Raw genomic sequence first — 20,222 nt, 5'->3', positions numbered from 1 at the left:
GGCGAATCTGCCGGTACCGCCGCGGCCCGCTCTGTCGCTCACAGCAGCTTGAGCGTGTGGGGCGTCCTCGCCCCCCTCCCCTCCCCGCGGGGGAGAGTGGGCGGGGTCTACCCGCCGTGATGGTTCGAACTAACCAATAGGACTCGTTGAACCGCCCGCCGCGGCCAATGAAGGAGAGAGGAGGTGGTGCTAGCGGGGTAGGGTGCACCGCCCCCCCCCCGCTCGCATCCTCTCGGCGGTGCGAACGCGACCATTTTGCGGGGGGGATCGGCGAGTCGGCGGCGACCGCGGCGGCAGAGCGGGGACCGGGGCCGGGGGGGGCCGCGCGGCCCACGCACAGTCACCGGGCGTCTCCCCACGGCGGGGCGCGGGCCGGCGGCGGCGCCTGAGGGGCGCAGAGGCGGCTCCGGAGGCGCGGCCTGAGGTGCTGGGCCCAGGGGCTCCCGCTCGCTCCGGGGAGGGGACGGGCGACGCCGAGCCCGCACTAGGCCACCGTTTATTTTTCCCCTCAGCGCTGGGCGACGTTCCCCGGGCCGGGCCCGAACCGCCGGGGAAAATGTCGAGGCCTGTCAGGTGAGTCCTTGGCCGAGCGCGGAGGCCCCGCTCCCGCCTCTCCGCCCTCTTCCCTCCCTCCCTCCTCCCGGGCCCGGCCCCCGCCGGTGCAGGCCCTCCCGCCCGCCCCGCGCCAGGCCTCGCCGCAGGCCCTGCCCGGGGTCGGGGCAGCCCACGGCGGGACGGGACGGGACGGGCCGAGCCCGCCGCGGGGAGGGAGGGAGGGCGGGAGGGCAGGCAGGCGTGCGGCGGGGCCTCCGCAGGGCGAGGGGCGGTTGCGTGGCCGTGGGGAGGAGAGTGCGCGGCGGAGCGGGCAGGGAGGCCGCGCGGGTGCAGCGTGGGCCGCTTTCTCCTCTATTTCCCCTTTTAATTTTTTCCTCCATACAACTTATTTTTTATTTTTTTAATTTGCAACGCGCTCGCTGCTGGCGTAGGGTAGCGGGCATCGCCCCGGGCGTGCTGCGGGAGGCGGCGGCGCGGTTCGCCGCGCCCTTACGGGGGTGCAGAGAGGAGGCCCTGAGAGAGGCGGCCTGCGGCGTCCCGCATTTTGTAACGGGGAAAGTGAATCTTTGCCATCCAGCGTGACCCGCTCGGTGTGGGGCGGAGGGGCGGTGTCGGGCAGCAGGCCTCTGTCGCAGCCCCCCGCACCCCCTTGCATGGAAGGAGGGGGATTTGGGGGGGGGGGGGCGCAGAGCAGAGCAGGCTGCGCGGGTTGGGGGAGGGGACACGCATGCAATACGCCGTGACCAGCGAGGGTCTGGAGGAGAGGGGCTGTGCATACAAGTTAAACCACGTTTAGGGGAGGAGTTCGGAGGAGCCGCCCCCTCTGGTGGGAACAGCATTGAACACACGCCCTTTTCCTCTCGCCTGGTAGCTAACTGCTCTCCCTGGGTCGGTTTCCTACTGGTGTTTCCCCCGCTTTCCTCCCAGCGCCCCCCAGAGAGGGCTGGTTTTAGGTCGCGGGGAGGAGGAAGCCCTGGGCCGCGTAGCTAGACGGGCTATATCCTCCCGAGCAGTTAAGGGGGTGGGTCGTGGTGTTTGTGTCTTTAGTTAAACAGCGTTGGAGCTGGAGCGAGGAGTGGCAGGGGAATCTTGGCTGCGTTACTGAATCGTGATAACTTTGAAAACGTACGGTATAGAGAACTTGCAACGTCTCTGAAAGTTTACTCGGGGGGAGGAGTGTAGTCTTTTTTTATTTTTCTCTCAAAATAACTGAGAGAGTGAACTTGTAATTTAAATTGTCTTTATAGAAAAGGTAAGAGGTTTCTCAGGGTATTCTGTGCATGCTCTGAAATTTCTTCATTCTCAAGACGCTCTAAGTAACTGGTTGTACTTTTATTTCCAGTAAGCCTGATCTAGTGCATGGATCCTAGGTATTTTGGATCTTTTGGAATAATAAATATGAAATTAATTGTGGCTGTAAAACTTACATATATACATTTATAGGTGATAGCTTTCATATTTAAGTAATTCCTATAATATGTGAGAGTTTAAAAAAACAAATGGTAGCTAGGATTACTTTGCTAAGCATGGAAGATTGGCACAGTGGTTAGTGAAACTGTCAGTTTTTCATAGCTCTTCTTTTTTGACCAATAGTGTATTCCTGCATGCAAAGGTAAGGGTAAATAAAGCTCAAAGTTCCGTTCTTAGGGAACTGGCTCCAGTCTAAGAGGTGGATTAACAGGACTGGGTGTACCCTGCTCCGAAGCATCAGGCTTTGGCCTTTTGCAAGGAGGACTTTGTTGGATGAGGTGGACTAGTGGTCTGATCTCGAATGACAGCGCCTGTGTTCTGAAGTACAGTGGTGATGTGACTTGGCTGCTCAGGGTGACACTTCAGTGTATGTTCTGCTGGCGGTTTATTTGCCAGCACTGGAGTCTTGCTACAGGTAAGGAAGGTGTTGTACCTTTAAAAATATTGCTTCTGAGGTTTTGGTATTAAGTAACTTTGTAAGCAGCTGTTTCTAAAGAAGAATTTTTAAAACCCCTATAAAACTCTGCAGTGTTGTGAAAGATCTAACTTTTCTTGCCCTCAGTTGACAGGCACTGGTCTACAGGAAAATGAAGTGCCAAAGTCAGCAGGCCGTTAGTAGCAGAAATCCTTCTGGCATGTGTCAGGAATAGATCTAGCAGTCCGCTGTCTGTAATAGCCCTTTCAGCGGAAAAAACTTAAATATTCAGTGGCTGATACATTGCATTGCTCTGCTTGGTAGTAACTGGAGAACTAACAGATTTAAATTCCAAACTTTTAAAACTATACATTTTTTTTCTGACTATCTTAGCTTATTGTTGGTAACATGGAAGTCTGGTGAAAGGTTCCTCATCAGAGTAAGATGTAGTGTTGGAAAGGTTTTCCTCTATTCATTGGTCTTTGAATGAATTTATTATGTCTGCTTGTTTCTAGTGAATATATTCACACCTAAAACAACGAACTTAAGAGTTTCAACCTATATACCCAGTTTCTGCTGGTTGGTAGAAGGCTGCCCTAAGACTGAGTCTGGTTGATGAAGTAATTTCCTTAAAATTGTTAAGTAGTAGTAATAAAGTCCCAGTATTTACAGGCTTCATGTGCCTGGTGCTCAGAGCCAAGTGCTTTCTACACAATTAAACTTCTCCTGGGTGGATAATGATGGTATCTCCACTATTGTTAGAAAACAGCAAGAAGTGAAAAGTACAGGAACCTGCAGTTATTGAACCTCTGCATCTTGTGTCTAACTCTTCTGGAATACTGCAAGAGCATTTAGAGTTGGTGGTTACGTTGTTATGTCCCTATTTATTCTTGAATGCGAATGAAATAAACCATTTTGAGCTACCATTTTTATGTACAGCATCAATTAATGTGCCTTAAGTAAGAATTTTGACTTTAAATGTGAGGGAGCTTGCTTCTGCTTTTCCTCGCTCGTCACTTTCACTTGCTGGTACTCCTCTCCCGCAGGTGTTGTGAAATGAAACCCTGCGGGCAGGTATGGAAATCACAGGGGTTTTTAGTTTGTTCATTTTAAGATTAAAGCTAGTGATTAATTAATCTATCCCAGTGCTTCAAGGCTTTACGGATTTAATTTTTTCTTTATTAGTAACTCTTGAATCCTGGTCTTGCATTGGCACTACAGTGGAAGGGTGGTCCTTTGAAAGTTCAGTTGCAGGGAAAAATATATTTATCTATTAAATATAATTTGTATTGTTGCCGGTGTTGTACCTGGACAATGTAAAGTACAAAACTGTGATTCTGGAAAGCTTCCATGGGGCAGCAGGAAAGTAACACTTTGCTGGGGATTGGCACTTAACTTGAGTAACAATGTGGGGTGTTGTCCAGAGATAAGCTAAGCTACAGATGCTTTCCAGATAAGTAAAAAGATAGGATTCTTGCTCTGAAAACTTACAATCTAAAGAGGAACAAAGAACAAGGTAGAAGTACAATAAAAACCAAAATACCAGGAACAACACAGGTTGCAGAATTTATTTTGGGTGTGTGTATATGTGTGTGTTTTAGGGTTTGGGTTCCCACCCGCCCCTCTCTGCATCAAACATTTCTATATTGTATTTTAAAATCTTCTCAACTGTAGTCAGGTTCAAATGGAGGATGGGCACAAGACTGCTTAAACTGTTGCTGCATAAATCATTTAATTGTTTTATGGAGTTTCAAGTCATGTGTATCCCTAAAAATTCTGCAGATGCCATGAGCAGTGCCTAGTCTTACAGACGTTTGGAGTTACACCAAGTCCAGACCCAAACAATGACCTCTGTAATTGGGAACCTCTAGTCGGTGAGTCTCGTCTGAGTACAGTTGTGCCAATTTTTAAATAGACTAACACCATAGTGACGTGGTTTAGGAACATAACTGTCACTAGGCTTCAATGTTTCAACTTGGGATGCGTAATTGTAAGTGAATGTCTGTTCATTTAAGGCCTAAATGTAGCACCGCATATTTGTTTTGTACAACTTTGAAAACACCTATAAGAAATATTTCCCATCTCTCTTTTTTTTCCTATCTATGTATAAAAAAAGGCACCAAATGGGTGCTTTTAAATGCAATATTTATTGATAACATGTTGAGCCTTTAGCCAGGAAAATGAGAACCAGAAAGTGAAACTGACCACTCAGGCTGTGCCAGGCCTGCTCTCAGCCTCGGCAGTGAAGAAAGGGCCATGATTTTTTTCACAAATGCTTAGTTTGATGGTTAGATTGGTTAAATGCTGTAGCTAAAAAAAAAAACCCACCACCACCAAAAAAAAAAACCACCATCAGTAACCATTGAAGCTGTCATTCATTTTACTTGCCATATTGTGTAAGAAGATAGGTTGTTACTTCTTCTGGTAATCATTTGACCTAAGAATTTCTCTTCAGTGTGTGATGAGATCAGTTACTAGCTTTTTAAAGACTTGTCCTAGCATTGCTTTTCAGTAGTGTATGTCTTCTTTTTTTTCAAACTTGGGCTTTAGCTGTGGATTTTAATGCCAGTGGGACTACCTGGGGATCCAAGCACTCCCTTTTAGCAAAACAAAAGCTTTCTAACTGATAGTCTGTATTCCGATAGGTTGACTTACAAAGACTGAGGGTTTAAGGACCTCAGCTGCAGATGGGGTATTACTCTACAATTCTTATTCAGTTGTGTCAGCATTTAGTGATCCTTTTGAATGTTAATATTGCTTTTCATAATTTCAAAAATTTCAGTCAGTGTGGTAGGCATCCAGTATGGGTTGTAAGAACTACTGTGTGTTTCTGAGCTATTATTAAATTACTTGAGTATTATTTTGCTAAATAAGTGCTTCTAAGGTAAGGTGTTCGATGACTTGCTAGATGAGTTACTCTTTATTCCAGAAATATTGGACTGACAGCTGTAACTGAAAACTTACGCTATCAGGACCTCTCTCTGTACCTTTTCTCCCCCAGTTCCTTCTCACATGCATGCACTTTAAATGTTAAGCTGAATTAGCAAGCAAGTTAAATCTTAAAATTTTAGTGTGTATTTTAAACCAGATTGAACAACATCCATCCCAGATGTCTACTAGACTGTCTTTTTATGCTCAGTCTAAGTGAATTTAACTAATAGTTTATTTTTATGTCTGGTTGCTTGCCTTAACATCATCTGATTTTTGCTAGTGGCAGAGATACTCTTCATTGACACCACCAGCAATACTTTTTTTTCTGGCTCTTAAATCCAGTGCAGTTATCTACTGTGCTTTTATCTCCTTGGTGTAATAACAGATGCAGTCTCTCTTTGCAGACTCATAGTTATTAAGCATTGCACATCAGCGCTGTTGACAGTTCTAAAGAAAAACACAAGTAGATCTAAATGGGGTGTATGATGGGTAGAGAGTGAGGAGAATGGCAGATGCAAGAGCAGTTTGTTGGACGTTTCTGCCCCCGTGAGCGTCTCCAGTTCTGTTGGGCAGAAGTTTGTATCTCTACCCTTCTCCGTGCCCTGCAAAATAGCACACAGCAAGCCAAACAGCCTCCTCACTTGTTTTCTTCTGCCAAAGTGATTTTTTTGATACTTCTGTTCACCAGGTAATGAAAGCCTAACGGGCTTTACTTTCTAGCTGAAACACCAGGTACAGTGCTTACGAAGAAGGAGGACATAGACAATGCTTTCTGTTAATGTTTTATCTGACAGTGTTATGTTTTCAGTACCTCATTTAATATGGGTCTCTGAAATAAGCAAGATGAAACTGTATGACCGACTTACTACAAGGTGGCAATATTGCACTTTCCATCTTGCTTCTTAGATAAGTGATGTCAGAAACCATTTTCTACAAAGCTGCTAGAACAGAATATGTGGCAGTTCTACCTTTTTTGTCCCATTTTTATGCTTTTAGAGGAAAAAACCCTATACCTGATACTTACACCACATCAAACATCTTATTTAGTAACTATTGTTCTTCAGATGTTTACCAGAATAAAATTATTGTTTTCATGTGAGATGGGTCAGGAGGCAATCTTCAGGAAGACTACCTGTTGGCACAGGAATTTGGGTCCCTGGATGGTACACCATAACGAGCCTTGCCCATAGTTGTATTCCTAAATTGGGATTTTACCATATTCAGCCCACAAGTGAGCGAGCAGTGCTCTGTAGCATGTTGCTGTTGTACTTTGTTCCCCTCGCGTGCACTCTGAAGCTTGGATGGGGTTCAGCTTGTAGAAATCTAATGACTGGTCTTGCCTTCCTTTTGTTTGCTTGTTTGTTTTGGGGTTTGGGTTTGTTTTTGGGGTTTTTAAAATATTTTTTGTTGTTTTTTTTTTTTTAGGGTTGGCTGGTTTTTGGTTTGGGTGTGTTTTGGGGTGGGTTTTTTTGAGTTTAAGAATCTTGGTGTACAGTTGAAGTAAAATAATTATGCTGCTTCATCTTTTGAAGGCTGCTGTAAGCCATGACTAGAGGTACTTGTACAGGAGGGCGACTTACAATTGATTTCAAATGGATCAACAGCCAGAACACAACAATGACTTTTGGGGTGTCTTTCAACTAAACAGTCTTATCAGCAACGTGTGATGTTAATCCCAAAGTGCAGTTCAGTTAGGGGAGCTGGATGTGAAATTCAGCAGTCGTGCTCTGCAGTGCAGCAGGGGGGAAGGGCATTGTGGTCCGCGTGCTGGATGGAGCTTGCGTTGGCTTCTCTTTGCAGCAGTCCTCAGGTCTGTGATGCTGGGTAGGTCACCTGATCTATCACTTGCCTGACTTTTTTAGCTGCAGACGTGAGCTCATGTGATGGTTACTGCAAAATCAAGTTCATCAGTGGCTTTGGGTCAAAGGGATTGTCAAAACTGTGTGCAGAGGGGTGTATGAATCTGTGGTGCTGTTATGAGCTGTGCCTCCTTTTCCCGTTGCATGTCAGCCATGAGAGGTGGATGTTTGGAGTCTGAGTTTGACTGAGGCGTTATCAGTGGGAGCTCAAATACCATTCAGTTGTGTAGCTGTCTTGGTTCCCTTAAGTAGCTGTCTTACAGGGCAGTTATGTCTTGTCAGTAAAGTAGTTAGCACAGGTGCTGAGAAAATAGCCAGCAACGACTTGCGTTTTGTTTTTTGGGTTTTGTTAAGTTAAAGAAACAGATGTAGTTTTGTTGGCAAATGAGGCATTGGTTTCAATTATAGCTGCTTGTGTAGTTAAACTAATTTTGTCTAGAATTGGCCACTGCGTTTGCACTGTTAATGATACCTTGTTACCTGTGCTACTTTCAGTTCGGTTAGAGATCGGAGAAGGTGCTGATGAGGTAAAGAAAGTACAGATCCCTTTGCTGTCCCAAACCATAGGCTGGGTGAAAGGCATGTCTTCCTCCATTGTTGTGCCTAGTGATAGTCTTAAGCATTGTAACAGCTCTCTCACATCTTGTTAGAGCATCGAAGTACCTGATTGAGAAAGCTCCTAGAAAACCCCTAGTGAAGACTTGAAATGCTTTAGAAACAGAGATCATGTGGGAAAACAAAAATCTTGAGGAGAAGGTATGACAGCAAGCATGATTACATTGAGCTGTGAGAAGCAGAAAATAAACATATCCTAACTGCTCTTTTTTTAATCTCATTCATGATAATATTTGTGAACTTGTTTGAGTCATGGAACTGTAGTCTTGAATATCGTAGCTTTGAAACAGGGTGTTAGGGGGAGCTATGGCTTGAAGCTCAGGTCTGATGCATTCTTTAAATGCATCTTTAATCTTGGGGTGCAGATCCTGCTTTAAAACAGTGCTTTCACTAGCGTAGGTGTAATAATGATAGATGTACAGCTTTAGTAACGATAGAACCATGGAGCATAGGTTAAGATGGCTCTTCCTCACTGCAGTCGTGAGCTGTAAGAGTACCACCTATCAAAAAGCACTTCCTAAATCTGAGAATATAGTCCAGCCTGTTATAACAGCTCCTTAGGAAAATGCTAGAATACACTGCCTGTTCACTTCTGACTTCAAAGGTATAGGCTGGCTATTTATGAGAGTTTTCTTGGGATGTTTTTGAGCTACAAATCCTGCACTGGAAGCAAGGATATGGAACTTTGTTACTTGAAAAAAGCTTTTGTATCTCTGAGATTGAATCGCTAATTTCCGCCCCTCCCCTGCTTTTTAACAGGAACAGGAAGGTGGTCGATTACTCCCAGTTTCAGGAATCAGATGATGCTGGTAAATTACTTTTTTTGTCTTAACAATATAATAATATTCTTGGGTTAGAGCAGTTCATTTATTGCTTTGCATATTGTTCTGCTTCTAGTCACATCTTTAACTTAAATTCTAAGGAGTTTCTGCTCTTCACAGTATCTGAACTGTTAATAAGTATTTGAAAATATAATGATTCTCATGTTTTGTATTAAACAAACAATAGTGATAGAAATCTTATTATTTAATGCTTGTATTGTTGTCCTGCCTTGAGGCAGTTGGCAGCAACTGTTTTCTTCCTTGGTCTGTGTTATGTTCTGTAGCAGAATCTCCCTGATGCCACTTTTTTTCTGCAGTAAAATGATTTCAATTTATTTTAGCGGACTCTAGTTAATCCCGTAATGTCATGCATTTTTGTGAATTGCATCTAAAACAAAAAAGTCTTTGTTTGTTCTTTGTGAATTAACGAAATATTTCTGGAAGCCATATGGAATATGTGTGGTGTTCTTAGAAAATAGACATACTGCTACTGTTTGCTAAGTGAGGTTGCACTGATAATTAATGGGAACAAATATGCATTGTTCTTAACTGCAGTCCTGTTACTGGTATTGTATAAGATATTGTGTAACAGTTGTAAAAAGTTACACTGTAAAATCCTATAGAATGACACACTTTTTCCCATCATAGGAAAGTAAATAGTGTTTGCTGTTAAAAGCATGTAGAAATATGCATGGATGCTAACTTCTAATAGGTTTACATAACAAGTCTGTTTCTGACTAGCTGTACAATTAAGATAATGCGTCCTCTCATGAGGCTTTTTGTACGTTCCCTAACACTCCTGTGTCAGACTTGATTGTACACGGCATTTTTATTGTGCTGTTGGCAGAAGGTAAATCACTGGTATAAGACAGGACTTTGCTTGTATAAAGTTTTGTTTGAAGCTTTGTTATTTTTTTTTTTTTGAAGGGCTTCTTTTTGTTGTTGTGCATGAAATGGTCAGTTTAAGTTATAGCTGAGGAAGTCAGTTTGCTGGGAACTAGGAGTTTGATTCAAAACCATTTTGTACTGTCCCGTCCAGATGAAGATTATGGAAGAGATTCAGGTCCCCCATCCAAGAAAATCCGTTCGTCTCCCCGGGAGGCTAAAAATAAGAGGCGATCTGGGAAGAATTCTCAGGAGGACAGGTAAAAGAAGCACTTCATCTGTTACGAACATGTCTCCAAACCCTGTCCTGTATGTGGGGAGCAGTATCTTCTAAGAGGAATGGTTGTAAGTGGAATTTGAGGTCTGCAGTGTAAGATAACAGAGCTCTCAATCACAAAGCTTGCGCAACCAGCTTGGACATTGAGGTGGTTCTTTCTTATTCGAGTAGACAGAGAAATCACGTGTAAAGTACTTGTAATAATACTTCGTTATTAAAATAGCTTTCCAGAGCTAGACAGTTGGAATGGGAAGGAATAAGCAGCAACTATTGCAATTATCCAGGTCAGTTAGGAGCAGGATGCATTTCATTTTCCATGGCTTTTTGCGTACGCTCAGTGCGTTCCTGTGGTTAAAGATGAAATGGGTCAGTACAGCGGCAATTGGGAGCAGGGGCCATTTGTTAGTTGTGTGGTTCTTTGTTTCCCATTTCCTGTTTTGTCTAATTCAGGAACAAAGTAACTTGTTTTGATAACTGAGTTGCTCCAGCAGTGTGAAAGGCCTCACTTCGGAGTGGTGCCCTGTTGAATAGTGGAAGTCTGTCCCGCAGAGCGAAGATATCTTTTTACAATAACTGTGGTCAGCAAATGACTGCCATAAGACCTATTAAATCAGTTGACTACTTTCGTGGCAGACATCAGCTTTGGGGTGGAGGTTCTGCCAGCTGGTTCTTGTTCGCGAAGTCTAGGGTATCTCTTTATCCTGTTGTACCGTTTGCTGGAATATGGGTAACTTAGCAGCAGATATGCTTAAGAGGCTTCCCCATCATGCCCCTGTTCTGTAAAGTTAAAGCTGAATATAGGCATGAGGATATTTGCATGGTCCACCTGCTATTGTGAACTGAGAGGGAGAGGCTGTTTTCACCCTGGCAAACGCCTGTAACACCTGAAATCAAAGATTTAATGGCTATGACATAAAGAAGTTGGGCTAGGCAGCTCCCAAAGCAACTAAATAGTTGACCTTGATGTCAGAGGAGCTCTGGGGATTTTTAAGTATGTAAGGACATTTCTGTGTGTATCACAAACATTGCGGAGGTCTTCCATGTAAAACAAACTCATGTATTTTAAGTAATTGAAATCCACAGTTGTTTGTATAAATACTTGAAAGCATTTGGGCCTGAGGGGCTGTAATGTGACAAGTTATCTAAACTGTTAGGGTTCCTGAGAAATGTTGTGTGTTGGTTTCAACTGCCAAATTTAAAAGCAGTAACGGTTTGTTCTATTGTATTTTTTGACCTCAGCAAACTCTGCAGTTCAGCCATTCCCGAAGCATATATTGTACATCAGTATATGTTGAGGGCCCTCAACAGAGTGTTCACCATTCGTGTTTAAAACACTTGTTTAATCTCTGATGGGAGTGCATGTTCTTACGTGCTGGAAGGAAAACCCTTTCAGGACAGTGGTAATGACTAATGTTGGGGGTTTGGATAAGAGCAGAACGTTAGTACCCCCTCGATAGGGACACCCTCTGATGAGGATTGAAACCATTAGAAGGGAGTGGTGAAACTCCATCAGAGATCAGATTGTTTGGGAGCTTGTAAGAGCAAATAGGTGGTAGTTGACTGCTATACAGCAACATACACAGAGTGAAGGATTCCAAAGGAAATGGTGATATAAAGACAAGTGAAGACTATAAAACTCTTCAGAGTAGAACTTTGTTCCATTTAGAGACTTGGCCATGCATTAGCATATAAAACTTCAAAATTCTAACTGTAAAATGGAAGACATCTGGATTACTGGTAGGCTTTGGAGTGAAGTGCATGATTCATCTCAACCTTATTTCCTGGTTGGTTCGCTTGGCTCTGTGTAAGTTTGTGTGTGATTCAGAGTTCGAACATTATATTTATGACCATGATAACTACATATACAGCTGAGTAATCCTGAAGTATAACATGGTAATGTCCAGGAAAAGTGCATGTTCCCAGCCTAGAGATCAGTTTGCTCTCTGAAAATTGCTGTTTTCCATATAGTAGTGACTGAAATTGGAGTTAAAACAGCAGTCAAGCCCTGTCTTTCTCTCATTTTCAGTGAGGATTCAGAAGAAAAAGATGTGAAGACTAAGAAAGATGATTCACACTCGGCAGGTAACTAACTAGATTGTACTGATAGTATGTCTTGAAAATAAAGACCAGTTTGTAAAGTTACAGGAGTAGGATTTGACATAGAAAAGAAATTGACCTGACTAGAGAAGCCTGCGCTTTGTAATACACTTACCTTAGGCTGGATGCTGCCTCTACTGCTGGCCCTGGTTTGGGGTACCAGATATTTTTGTGTCTGTAACACGATGCTGCTACAAAGTTTGTCTTCACAGGTGGATAGATATATGTTAAGCTCTTCCCTGTAGTTCTCATCCATCTTTCAGAATGATAAAAGAAACTTCGTATTTGTACCTTTTCCTTCCAGATGAAGATTTTGGCAGTGAAGATGATGACTTAGGAGCAGATGATGGCAAAGCTGACAGTGACTATGAGAGCTCTCAAAAAAGCAAAAAAGGAAAAAAGGCTAAACCAGAAAAGAATAAGAGAGCAGCCTCCAAATCCAGGAAAAGGCCTGCAGGTAAGAAAAAAAAGTTGATTGTCTTTACAGTGAAAGATACCACACAGATCAATGTTGGATGACTACGGAAACACACTTATTAGGTTGAATGTGACCGTGTTGGCATCACAGCTCAGTTATTCAGTGAGTGTCCTGGTTAACTTTCTCATGAATGACTTGTCTGGAGGCAGCATGTGGGCAAGCAAAGGTCAGTTAGGTCGTCAGTATTCTGTCTTCATTATAACTTGGTGACTTTTGCTGCAGAGGACAGTGAGGACGAGAAAGAAGACCACAAAAATGTGCGTCAGCAACGACAGGCAGCATCCAAAGCAGCTTCTAAACAACGAGAGATGCTCATGGATGATGTGGGTAGTGAGGAGGAAGAACAAGAGGATGACGAGGCACAGTTCCAGGAGAGTGAGTAAATGGGATTGTAAAAAGTTAACATCAATGTGACATGGATATAGTACCAGACACGAGTTTATTGGTCTGGCCAGACGGCAAAAGGACCACAGTTTGCTTTTTAACTGCAACTGTGAAGACATAAGTGGTCTTTCTCAGTAACTTATTTGATAACTGTGTATCTGTCACACAGACCAAGCTTACATATTTCACATCTAGAATTTTTGTTTGAACTTTGCAGCAAAGTTGTGTGTCTTTAGAAGCAGCCTTAAGGGCCTGTTGTAAAGTTTTTAATGCTTTTTGCTGCTTCTTGCTATCCTGTTGGTTTTGAGGCCTGAAGGTAGCTTCAGGTGATACAGAAGTACTTTATCCTTGACTGATCAAAGTAGGACGTTTGTTTCGTAAGAAGAAATGGGTTCAGCTTGTAATGAACTGGAGTAAGTTCTTTAAATACCGAGTGCAAACATGAGTTCAGAATGGAGTAGGAGTGCCATTGAAAAGATCACTTAACTTCTGTCTGTCAAGAGATTCTCTTTATTTTGAGATGGGTTAAATTAAGGAGACGGAGCATATTTTGAGGGCCTCAGAACGGTTGCCTGTTTCATCATACTAGTGCTTTATCCCTCCCAGTCTAAAATCTTCTGCTGTGTCACATTTCTTTAACACAGCAGGTAGGTGGAAGCTCATAAGGTTGCAGAGCTCTAGTTTCCTGTCTCTGTAGTTTAACTGGCAGGTGTCTCAACTGTATCTTCTGCTCCCTTTTTCCCCAAAACTTAAATTTCATTGTGCTTTCAGCAGATTCAGGAAGCGATGAAGACTTCCTCATGGAAGATGATGATGATAGTGACTACGGCAGTTCAAAAAAGAAAAACAAAAAGGTCTCGAAGAAATCCAAGCCAGAGAGGAAAGAAAAGAAAATGCCGAAGCCCAGGCTAAAGGCTACAGGTGAGTCTCTGCAAGGGAAGTTACACAGTTTGCTTTAGAGGCTAGGATTTTCTTTCTCTATATAGAGGACTCAGTGGAAATCTTGGGGTTGGTAGGCATCCACGGAAAATGTTGAAGGGCTAATTCATGTAACTTGCCGTGATTTAAAACAGCACTATGACATAATAAGGTGGCTTTAATTCTTTCTTAATTAAGAGATTGAGTTAGTATCTATGTCTTGTTGGCAAAAACTGTGTAGACGGCAAAACCTTCCCTGCTGAATTGCTGCAGTCTTGACTTTCTAGGCATCACAGCCAAATAATATATGTGGCTTTGCTTGGGACTCATGGACTTTGTTTTCAGGGTGGAGGAAGGTGGAGAAGTCTGAACCAAGGGAAAACTTGATGCGCTTCTGCAGGAAGTCTAAAATCATAATAGCAATGTATGTACTGGTTTGACAAGAGGCTCGCTGTGTTAGTTTAAATGTCATATCCAGTAACTACTCAGGATCTGCAATTAAATAGTTTTAAAATCTTGTTAGCTAACTTCAGTTCAGCTTTACTAATATGGAGTGCAAAACCCACCATGTGTGGTATGGTCAAAGCAAAATGAAACCTGCTACTGAAGTCTGTTGTAAAGCCTGTTTGTATAAAGCCCAATTACTTTTTTTTTTGGTCTTTGTTGCTGATCATAACTTTTATAAGCTGTTTCTTTTTTCAGTGACCCCCAGTCCAGTGAAAGGCAAAGGGAAGGCAGGCCGCCCCACAGCTTCCAAGGCAACAAAAGAAAAGACCCCATCCCCCAAAGAAGAGGATGAAGAGCCTGAAAGTCCCCCAGAAAAGAAAAAATCAGCCAGCCCTCCACCAGAGAAGTCAGGGGATGAGGGATCTGAAGATGAAGCACCCTCTGGTGAAGATTAAATGGCAGTTGAGGAAATCTTTGTTTAAAAAAAAAAAAAAGAAAAAAAGAAAAAGGAAAAGAAAACATACTTAGGGGTAGAACACGGTTTTGGCTGTGGCTTGACTCATGGGCTTTGAATGCTGTCTTTACTTTCAGCTGTTTAATACAGTGTATCCTTTTTTTAATAAGAGGAAACCCTTATACAGTAATATTTTGAAGTCAATGTTCTCTGTTGGCCATTCCGTTCTCCCTCCCCCACCAAATCTGAAAGCCATTTGAGACAAATTAACAGACCATTTAAATATATATTTTTTTCAAGGGATACTGCAGTTGTGAAGCAATAAGGTTTGAGACTGATACGTGGAAACCATACTTACAAATCGTTAAGTAGACTAGATTTCCCAGTGCTGGTAAGAGTTCTTTAAAACTATTATTCTGTATTTGAATATGTGGGAAAAATGAACCTATGCTTTAACAGACTTGTTGATACAAGGTCACTCTCAGAAAAAATGTAGTTGATGTGAATTCCAATTGAGGAAGAGGAAACATGGGGAGGAAACCTGTGTTTCTTGGATTCAGGCACATTTTTCATGGAAAGCAATCAAGAGACTTGTAGATGGTCTGCTGTCTTTTATTTAGAAAAGACCCTCCAATTAGGCTGCGAGATCTTTTGTCTTTGCTGGATAGAATACTATTCTGCTTTAGGCAAATTGCAGTTCATTCTATACAAATTCAGATGTACAACCTACAAGCTTTTCACATCCATTAACTCTATTTTATTTCTTCCAAGGTTGGCTATAGATGGGCAGAATAGGGAAGAGAAATTGAAAGCAATTTTTAAAACTCTGGTTTCCATTTGGTATTGTGGAAAATGTCTTTCAAGTTTTTTCAAGAAAAAAAAAATCAATGGGTAGTGTAAAACTAAATTCTTTAGCTTTTGGGGCGAGGGATGTCCTTTTATAAATGTGAAGCAAAGGATTCCTGTAATGCTCTGGTCAGTCTCGGATCCCATGAGTCACGCTTAAGTGTTTCTCTTCTCTCCCTCCATCTGTCCTCAGAAAGGCTGTGTAGTTCATACCTCTCGGCCTCTCCAGCTGCAGTGTTGGACAGCAGACCTTCCATCAATAGTGAACGTCACCCCGATACCACTTCCATTTCTTCATCCTTCCACCCTACAGTGTTGTGGGAGGCTTTGCTCCCACATCGGCATGTCTGCTTCTCACTGTTGGCCATCATTCTGCTCCCCAAGCCTCAGAAGTGCTGAATAGGGAACAGTATTAAAGGATGAAGCTGGGAGGAGGTGGAGTTTGGAAGCAGTGTAGTAGGGCTATCGTTTTATAATAAAAGCAGGATGTCCCTCTAAATGCAAGACACTTGAGATGTGTGTGGTGGCATTTTAATGTGTTTTTATCAAAGCAGCCATATCCTTTTCTAAACTTTAATTAAAAATACGCAAGCCTTGGTTTTCAAACCCTAATACGGAGGTTGCTGCCATGTTTGTTGGTGGAAATATTGAAAACTGGACCTGCCATTTTTCTTTTTTTTCTTAAACCCTTTGTGCTTTCTGTATGTTGCTCACAGTTATCTTATAGCTGACAAGCTTTGCATCTTTTTTTTGTCACAGAACTACACGTTTTGTAACCAGCCTCTTGAAGGTAACATAAGGCAGCTAATTAGTTGGATTTCTGGTGCACATGCTACCAGATCTTTAATCCTGTTTGGATTTTAGAGAGCTTACAGATGTGATACACTAATATGACCAGGAAGGACACTTGGCTGAATGACATAGGGAGCCTGAAGATGCTGAGCATAGTGTGGAGCCTAAAATGTGGAACGGAATATTGATATAACAGCCGAGTGATTGTCTTGTGTGATTCATAGCCATGGATTTTACTGAGGCTGGTAAATTACCTTACCTTGGCTTATAAAAATTTAAGTTCTCTAACATTCTTTACTATAATGAAACTACTGTTGCCATTACAATAAAGATGATCGGTGTTTCCATTGTAAATCTTTTTTTTTAAAGTGGTTTAATTTTGCAGAACAGCTTAAGGCTGGAGTGAAGTATCAGTCTTGCAAAAGAAGCAAATGTAATCCCCTCTCCTCTCCTGCACCTCTTCCCACTTTCCAGAGATCTCTGGGAGAGCAGAATCTCTTGCATTCCCTCCGCTCCCAGTCCAGTGCTTCTTGGGTAATAAGGAAAAAATAAATGGCCAAGTTTTGAAAAACATTTGGACTAAATTTGGGGATAGCGTACACTGTTGTGAATGTCCGGTCCACATAGTTATTCCCCTTCAGTCCAGACTGTTTCAGGCTATTCTTTTGTGTTGGGTTCTTAGGGTTTTTTGGATTTAAAATGTACAAGGATTACTTAAATGTAGAATGCCTTTAGCTGATCTGGTCAAACAGCTGTTTCTTTACCCACTGGACCAGATTTTTTCTGAAGAGAGTATTTTCTAAGTTCCACTTAAAAATGTTTTTTTCTAACACAGTTAACTAAAGTTAAGGCTGTGAAAAATATGTTTCTGTTGTTCTCAGTTCAGGTTTTGGGCTGGATTATTTTGTGCCTGGCAATTTTGGCCCTTTATCTTACAAAACTGTTCTGCTTTCTCATATGTTCATCTCTAATAGCTGTTACAGGCTGCATGATGCTTATCTTTGAGTTTGTCACAACCCAAACACTATGTAAATCCTGTACTACATATGGGATTTTGTAACTTTTTCTATCTTACTGTTTTGCTGATGTGTGCAAACACTAAGCCCTAACGGTCTCTTGGTTACTCTGTTAGAAATGCGGCAGTTTACATTTTTACAGATAGAAGAAAATTATGAAGGTTAGTACATATTTTTTTAGTACACATTTTTCAGTAGTGGCAGACTTAACATTTTTAAATGTCCTTTTTAATTAATTTGTATTAAGTGTTTTGATTTCTTGAAGGAAAGCTGTAAAAATGCCTTTCTTTAGGAGCATGAATAGTTCTTCATGGAGCAGAAAGCCTCATTCACAGAAGAAGGCTTTGAAAAGATTGTCTTCTGTTACACAGCTCTAGTTTTGGAGCCTTTGCAGAGAGGTAAATGGATTTATTCCAAAATTCAGTTAATCTAGTGCCCCGCCCTAGTCTTACGCTTAAAATGGTAGTTCATAACTAACTTCCATTACATATCCTTCCGTACATTCTGTTTCTGAATCCGCACCACCACATTCAGCTTCGCAGTTACATGCCAATAGTACTGCCTTTACTGGCCGCAAGGCTTGATCAGTCAAAATTCACAATTTCAGTTGGAATTTCATAGTAAAGATTATTTACTTCAGTTTCTCTTCGATCAGCGTGAGAAAGCCGAACGCGTCAAGCTGAAAGGGTTTCAGAATGGATTGTGGGTGAGAGCAAGACTTAGAAGTGGGGCAGCCGAGAAGCTTTTCATTTTGTTGTTTTAACTTCATCAAAGCAGAAGAGTGTGTGGGGAGAGAAGCAGCACACCTTGGGTGACTTCTGCTAGGGAGCCTCACCGATGCCAGGTAACGGTTCTGGGCGTGCTCAGCTCCCGGGCCACCGCACGGCTGCGTGGACTACCAGGGTAGTGGCACATGATGTGCTTGAATTCCTTTTTTTCTTTTTTCTTTTTTTTTTTTTTGTCTTCTCCTCCGCTGGTGATGGTCACAAAGGTACAATAGACACTGAGGCACCCAGGTTAAGGAGGGAGGGGAGTAAACTGTAACATGCTGGAAGCTTTTGAGCTGTAGAAACTGGTGCTTTGCTTTATGTAATTTGTTTGTGAAGTGTTTATTTTTATAACAGATCATATTGTTGAACACATGGTTCTTAAAAACTACAAACTGATCCATGAGTTTAATATTGAGAAGTGGATGTTCATCTCTTGGGGGAGGCAGGATATGAAGATGTAAGCGGATGGATATTTAAAGGGACACTGTCACAAAATAGTTGCTGGCGTATGGGATATGTTAGTTTGGGGGACTCACAGCTGTATGTGCAAACTATATATGCTATATGTATATGATCAAATAGAAAATTTTCTCTCAACTTCGAATATTCTCCTACAAGGTCTGCTAATGAAACTAGGAAGCAAACCTAACTATTGCGTTCTTATTGTCCAAGGTGACTTTTTTTTTTAAAAAAGTACTGTGAGGAGCATAGAGCTCTGAAAGATGACAGTGTCCTTTCAAGACCTCCCCAAATCAAGTGTATCCTCGTTATAGACTTCCCACTTCAGTAGATGACTGGCATTTGAATGTCTTTTCATTGAACTCTTTATATTAAAAATGAAACACAAATATTTCTAAGTCTAGTCCAGTTCTCACCATGTGCTGACTCTGTGTATCAACCACTATTGGAGATGGCTCTCTAGACTGCCTGCCCCCTTCAGCCGCGGTGAATCGAGTGGGTCCATCGGTCTGAGCATGCTCGGTGTGACTGCAAACCACCATTGTGCATATGCTTTGTATATTGGGGCAAGGGTTTTTTATATATATATTTTGGGAGGGGTAGTGGGTGGGATGGAGGAATACTCAATCAGCTTAAGCCAGAATAATGTGTGTAAAAGCCCCTGAAGTATTTTGTGTGTGAGTGCGCGGGTGTGAGTGCGCGCATGGGAGTGTCTGACATCTTATTCCCTTTGTGTTCTGAAGATTTGTGAGTTTTACTCTTTTTTTTTTTTCTGCAGAAGCAATTGTTACAAAAAAAAATTGTAAATAAGAGCTACATAATTTTTTGTTTAACCATGAACATCATGTCACAGCAAACCCTGAATAATCTTTGAAGGTAGAGGAGGAGACTCCAGGTAGGGCCTTGGGCCTTTGGCTATCAGCAAGGCGTCGTTATATGGTATGCAATGAATATTTGTTTTGAGTATTTGCAATCCCCTGTTGAGCTTTTCAAAAAATCAGGCTCTTTGCAGTTCCCCTCTTCATCCCTTTTAATTTCTTTTTTTTTTATTTTGGTTTTTTTTTTTTTAATCTCAAGAGCAGACAGAAAAAGGGGCAGCTGCAAAGTGTTCCAGTGCTGCTGGCCCACGGTCGGCGCGGGTGTGCAGACGTGGCTGTCATCACTGGGCCCGATAGGGTTGGCGACTCTTGCAATACCTTGACAATACTGAGATCTACCGCATGGTACTAGGAGTTAAGTCTGAATGTAACATTAATGCTTTATTTAAAATAAAAGCAACACTTTTTTTTTTTAAGGGGTTGAAGTGAACATGACTGTTGACCATGTTCGTGAATTTATAGATGCAACATTCATTGGTAGAATTGTGTGATGGTCTTTTGTGCTACTTAATTTTACATATTCCAGTCTCTGTATGTACCTGCAAAGAAAGGAGAAAAAAAAAAAAAATAACAAAACCCTGCTTTGCTTTTATTGAAGGGTTCCCAGGACCGCATACCTGCTCCTGAGCTCTGTTTTAAGTATGTGTATCCTTCGCTTGTATTTTGTATTAAAAAAAACCCACAAGGAAAAAGAACCCTTTATTGTTCAGCATGTTGGAATTGTGTCCCCTCTTTTATTTTTCTCCTTTTTGGAATATATTAAGCAACTCATTCTTCTGTATCTTTTATTTTCTTTTGTAAACTTTTTGGTTTTGTTTAAAAATGGCTTTATAAAAGGGCTTTTATAACCCATAA

The 20,222-nt window shown here is 42.1% G+C and overlaps 1 protein-coding gene across 2 annotated transcripts; it reads left to right on the top strand.

Moving 5' to 3' along the window:
• The first annotated feature begins 236 nt into the window (after positions 1 to 236).
• NUCKS1 (nuclear casein kinase and cyclin dependent kinase substrate 1) lies at positions 237 to 16,598 on the top strand. 2 transcript variants are annotated; one of them, XM_064472179.1, is made up of 8 exons: positions 237 to 573; positions 8,605 to 8,654; positions 9,706 to 9,811; positions 11,855 to 11,910; positions 12,230 to 12,382; positions 12,626 to 12,778; positions 13,562 to 13,708; positions 14,408 to 16,598. In XM_064472179.1, the coding sequence occupies exons 1-8, from the start codon at positions 557 to 559 to the stop codon at positions 14,605 to 14,607; spliced, it is 882 nt and encodes a 293-aa protein (XP_064328249.1). In that variant the 5' UTR covers positions 237 to 556; the 3' UTR covers positions 14,608 to 16,598. The 2 variants fall into 2 exon arrangements, with proteins under 2 accessions (XP_064328249.1, XP_064328248.1); XM_064472178.1 differs by having other exon boundaries at positions 13,559 to 13,708.
• The last annotated feature ends 3,624 nt before the right edge of the window (positions 16,599 to 20,222 follow it).

This window comes from Phalacrocorax carbo, chromosome 23, assembly GCF_963921805.1.
Source record: "Phalacrocorax carbo chromosome 23, bPhaCar2.1, whole genome shotgun sequence".
In the NCBI taxonomy this organism is placed as follows: domain Eukaryota; kingdom Metazoa; phylum Chordata; class Aves; order Suliformes; family Phalacrocoracidae; genus Phalacrocorax; species Phalacrocorax carbo.
This window is presented reverse-complemented; position numbering and strand designations above follow the sequence as displayed.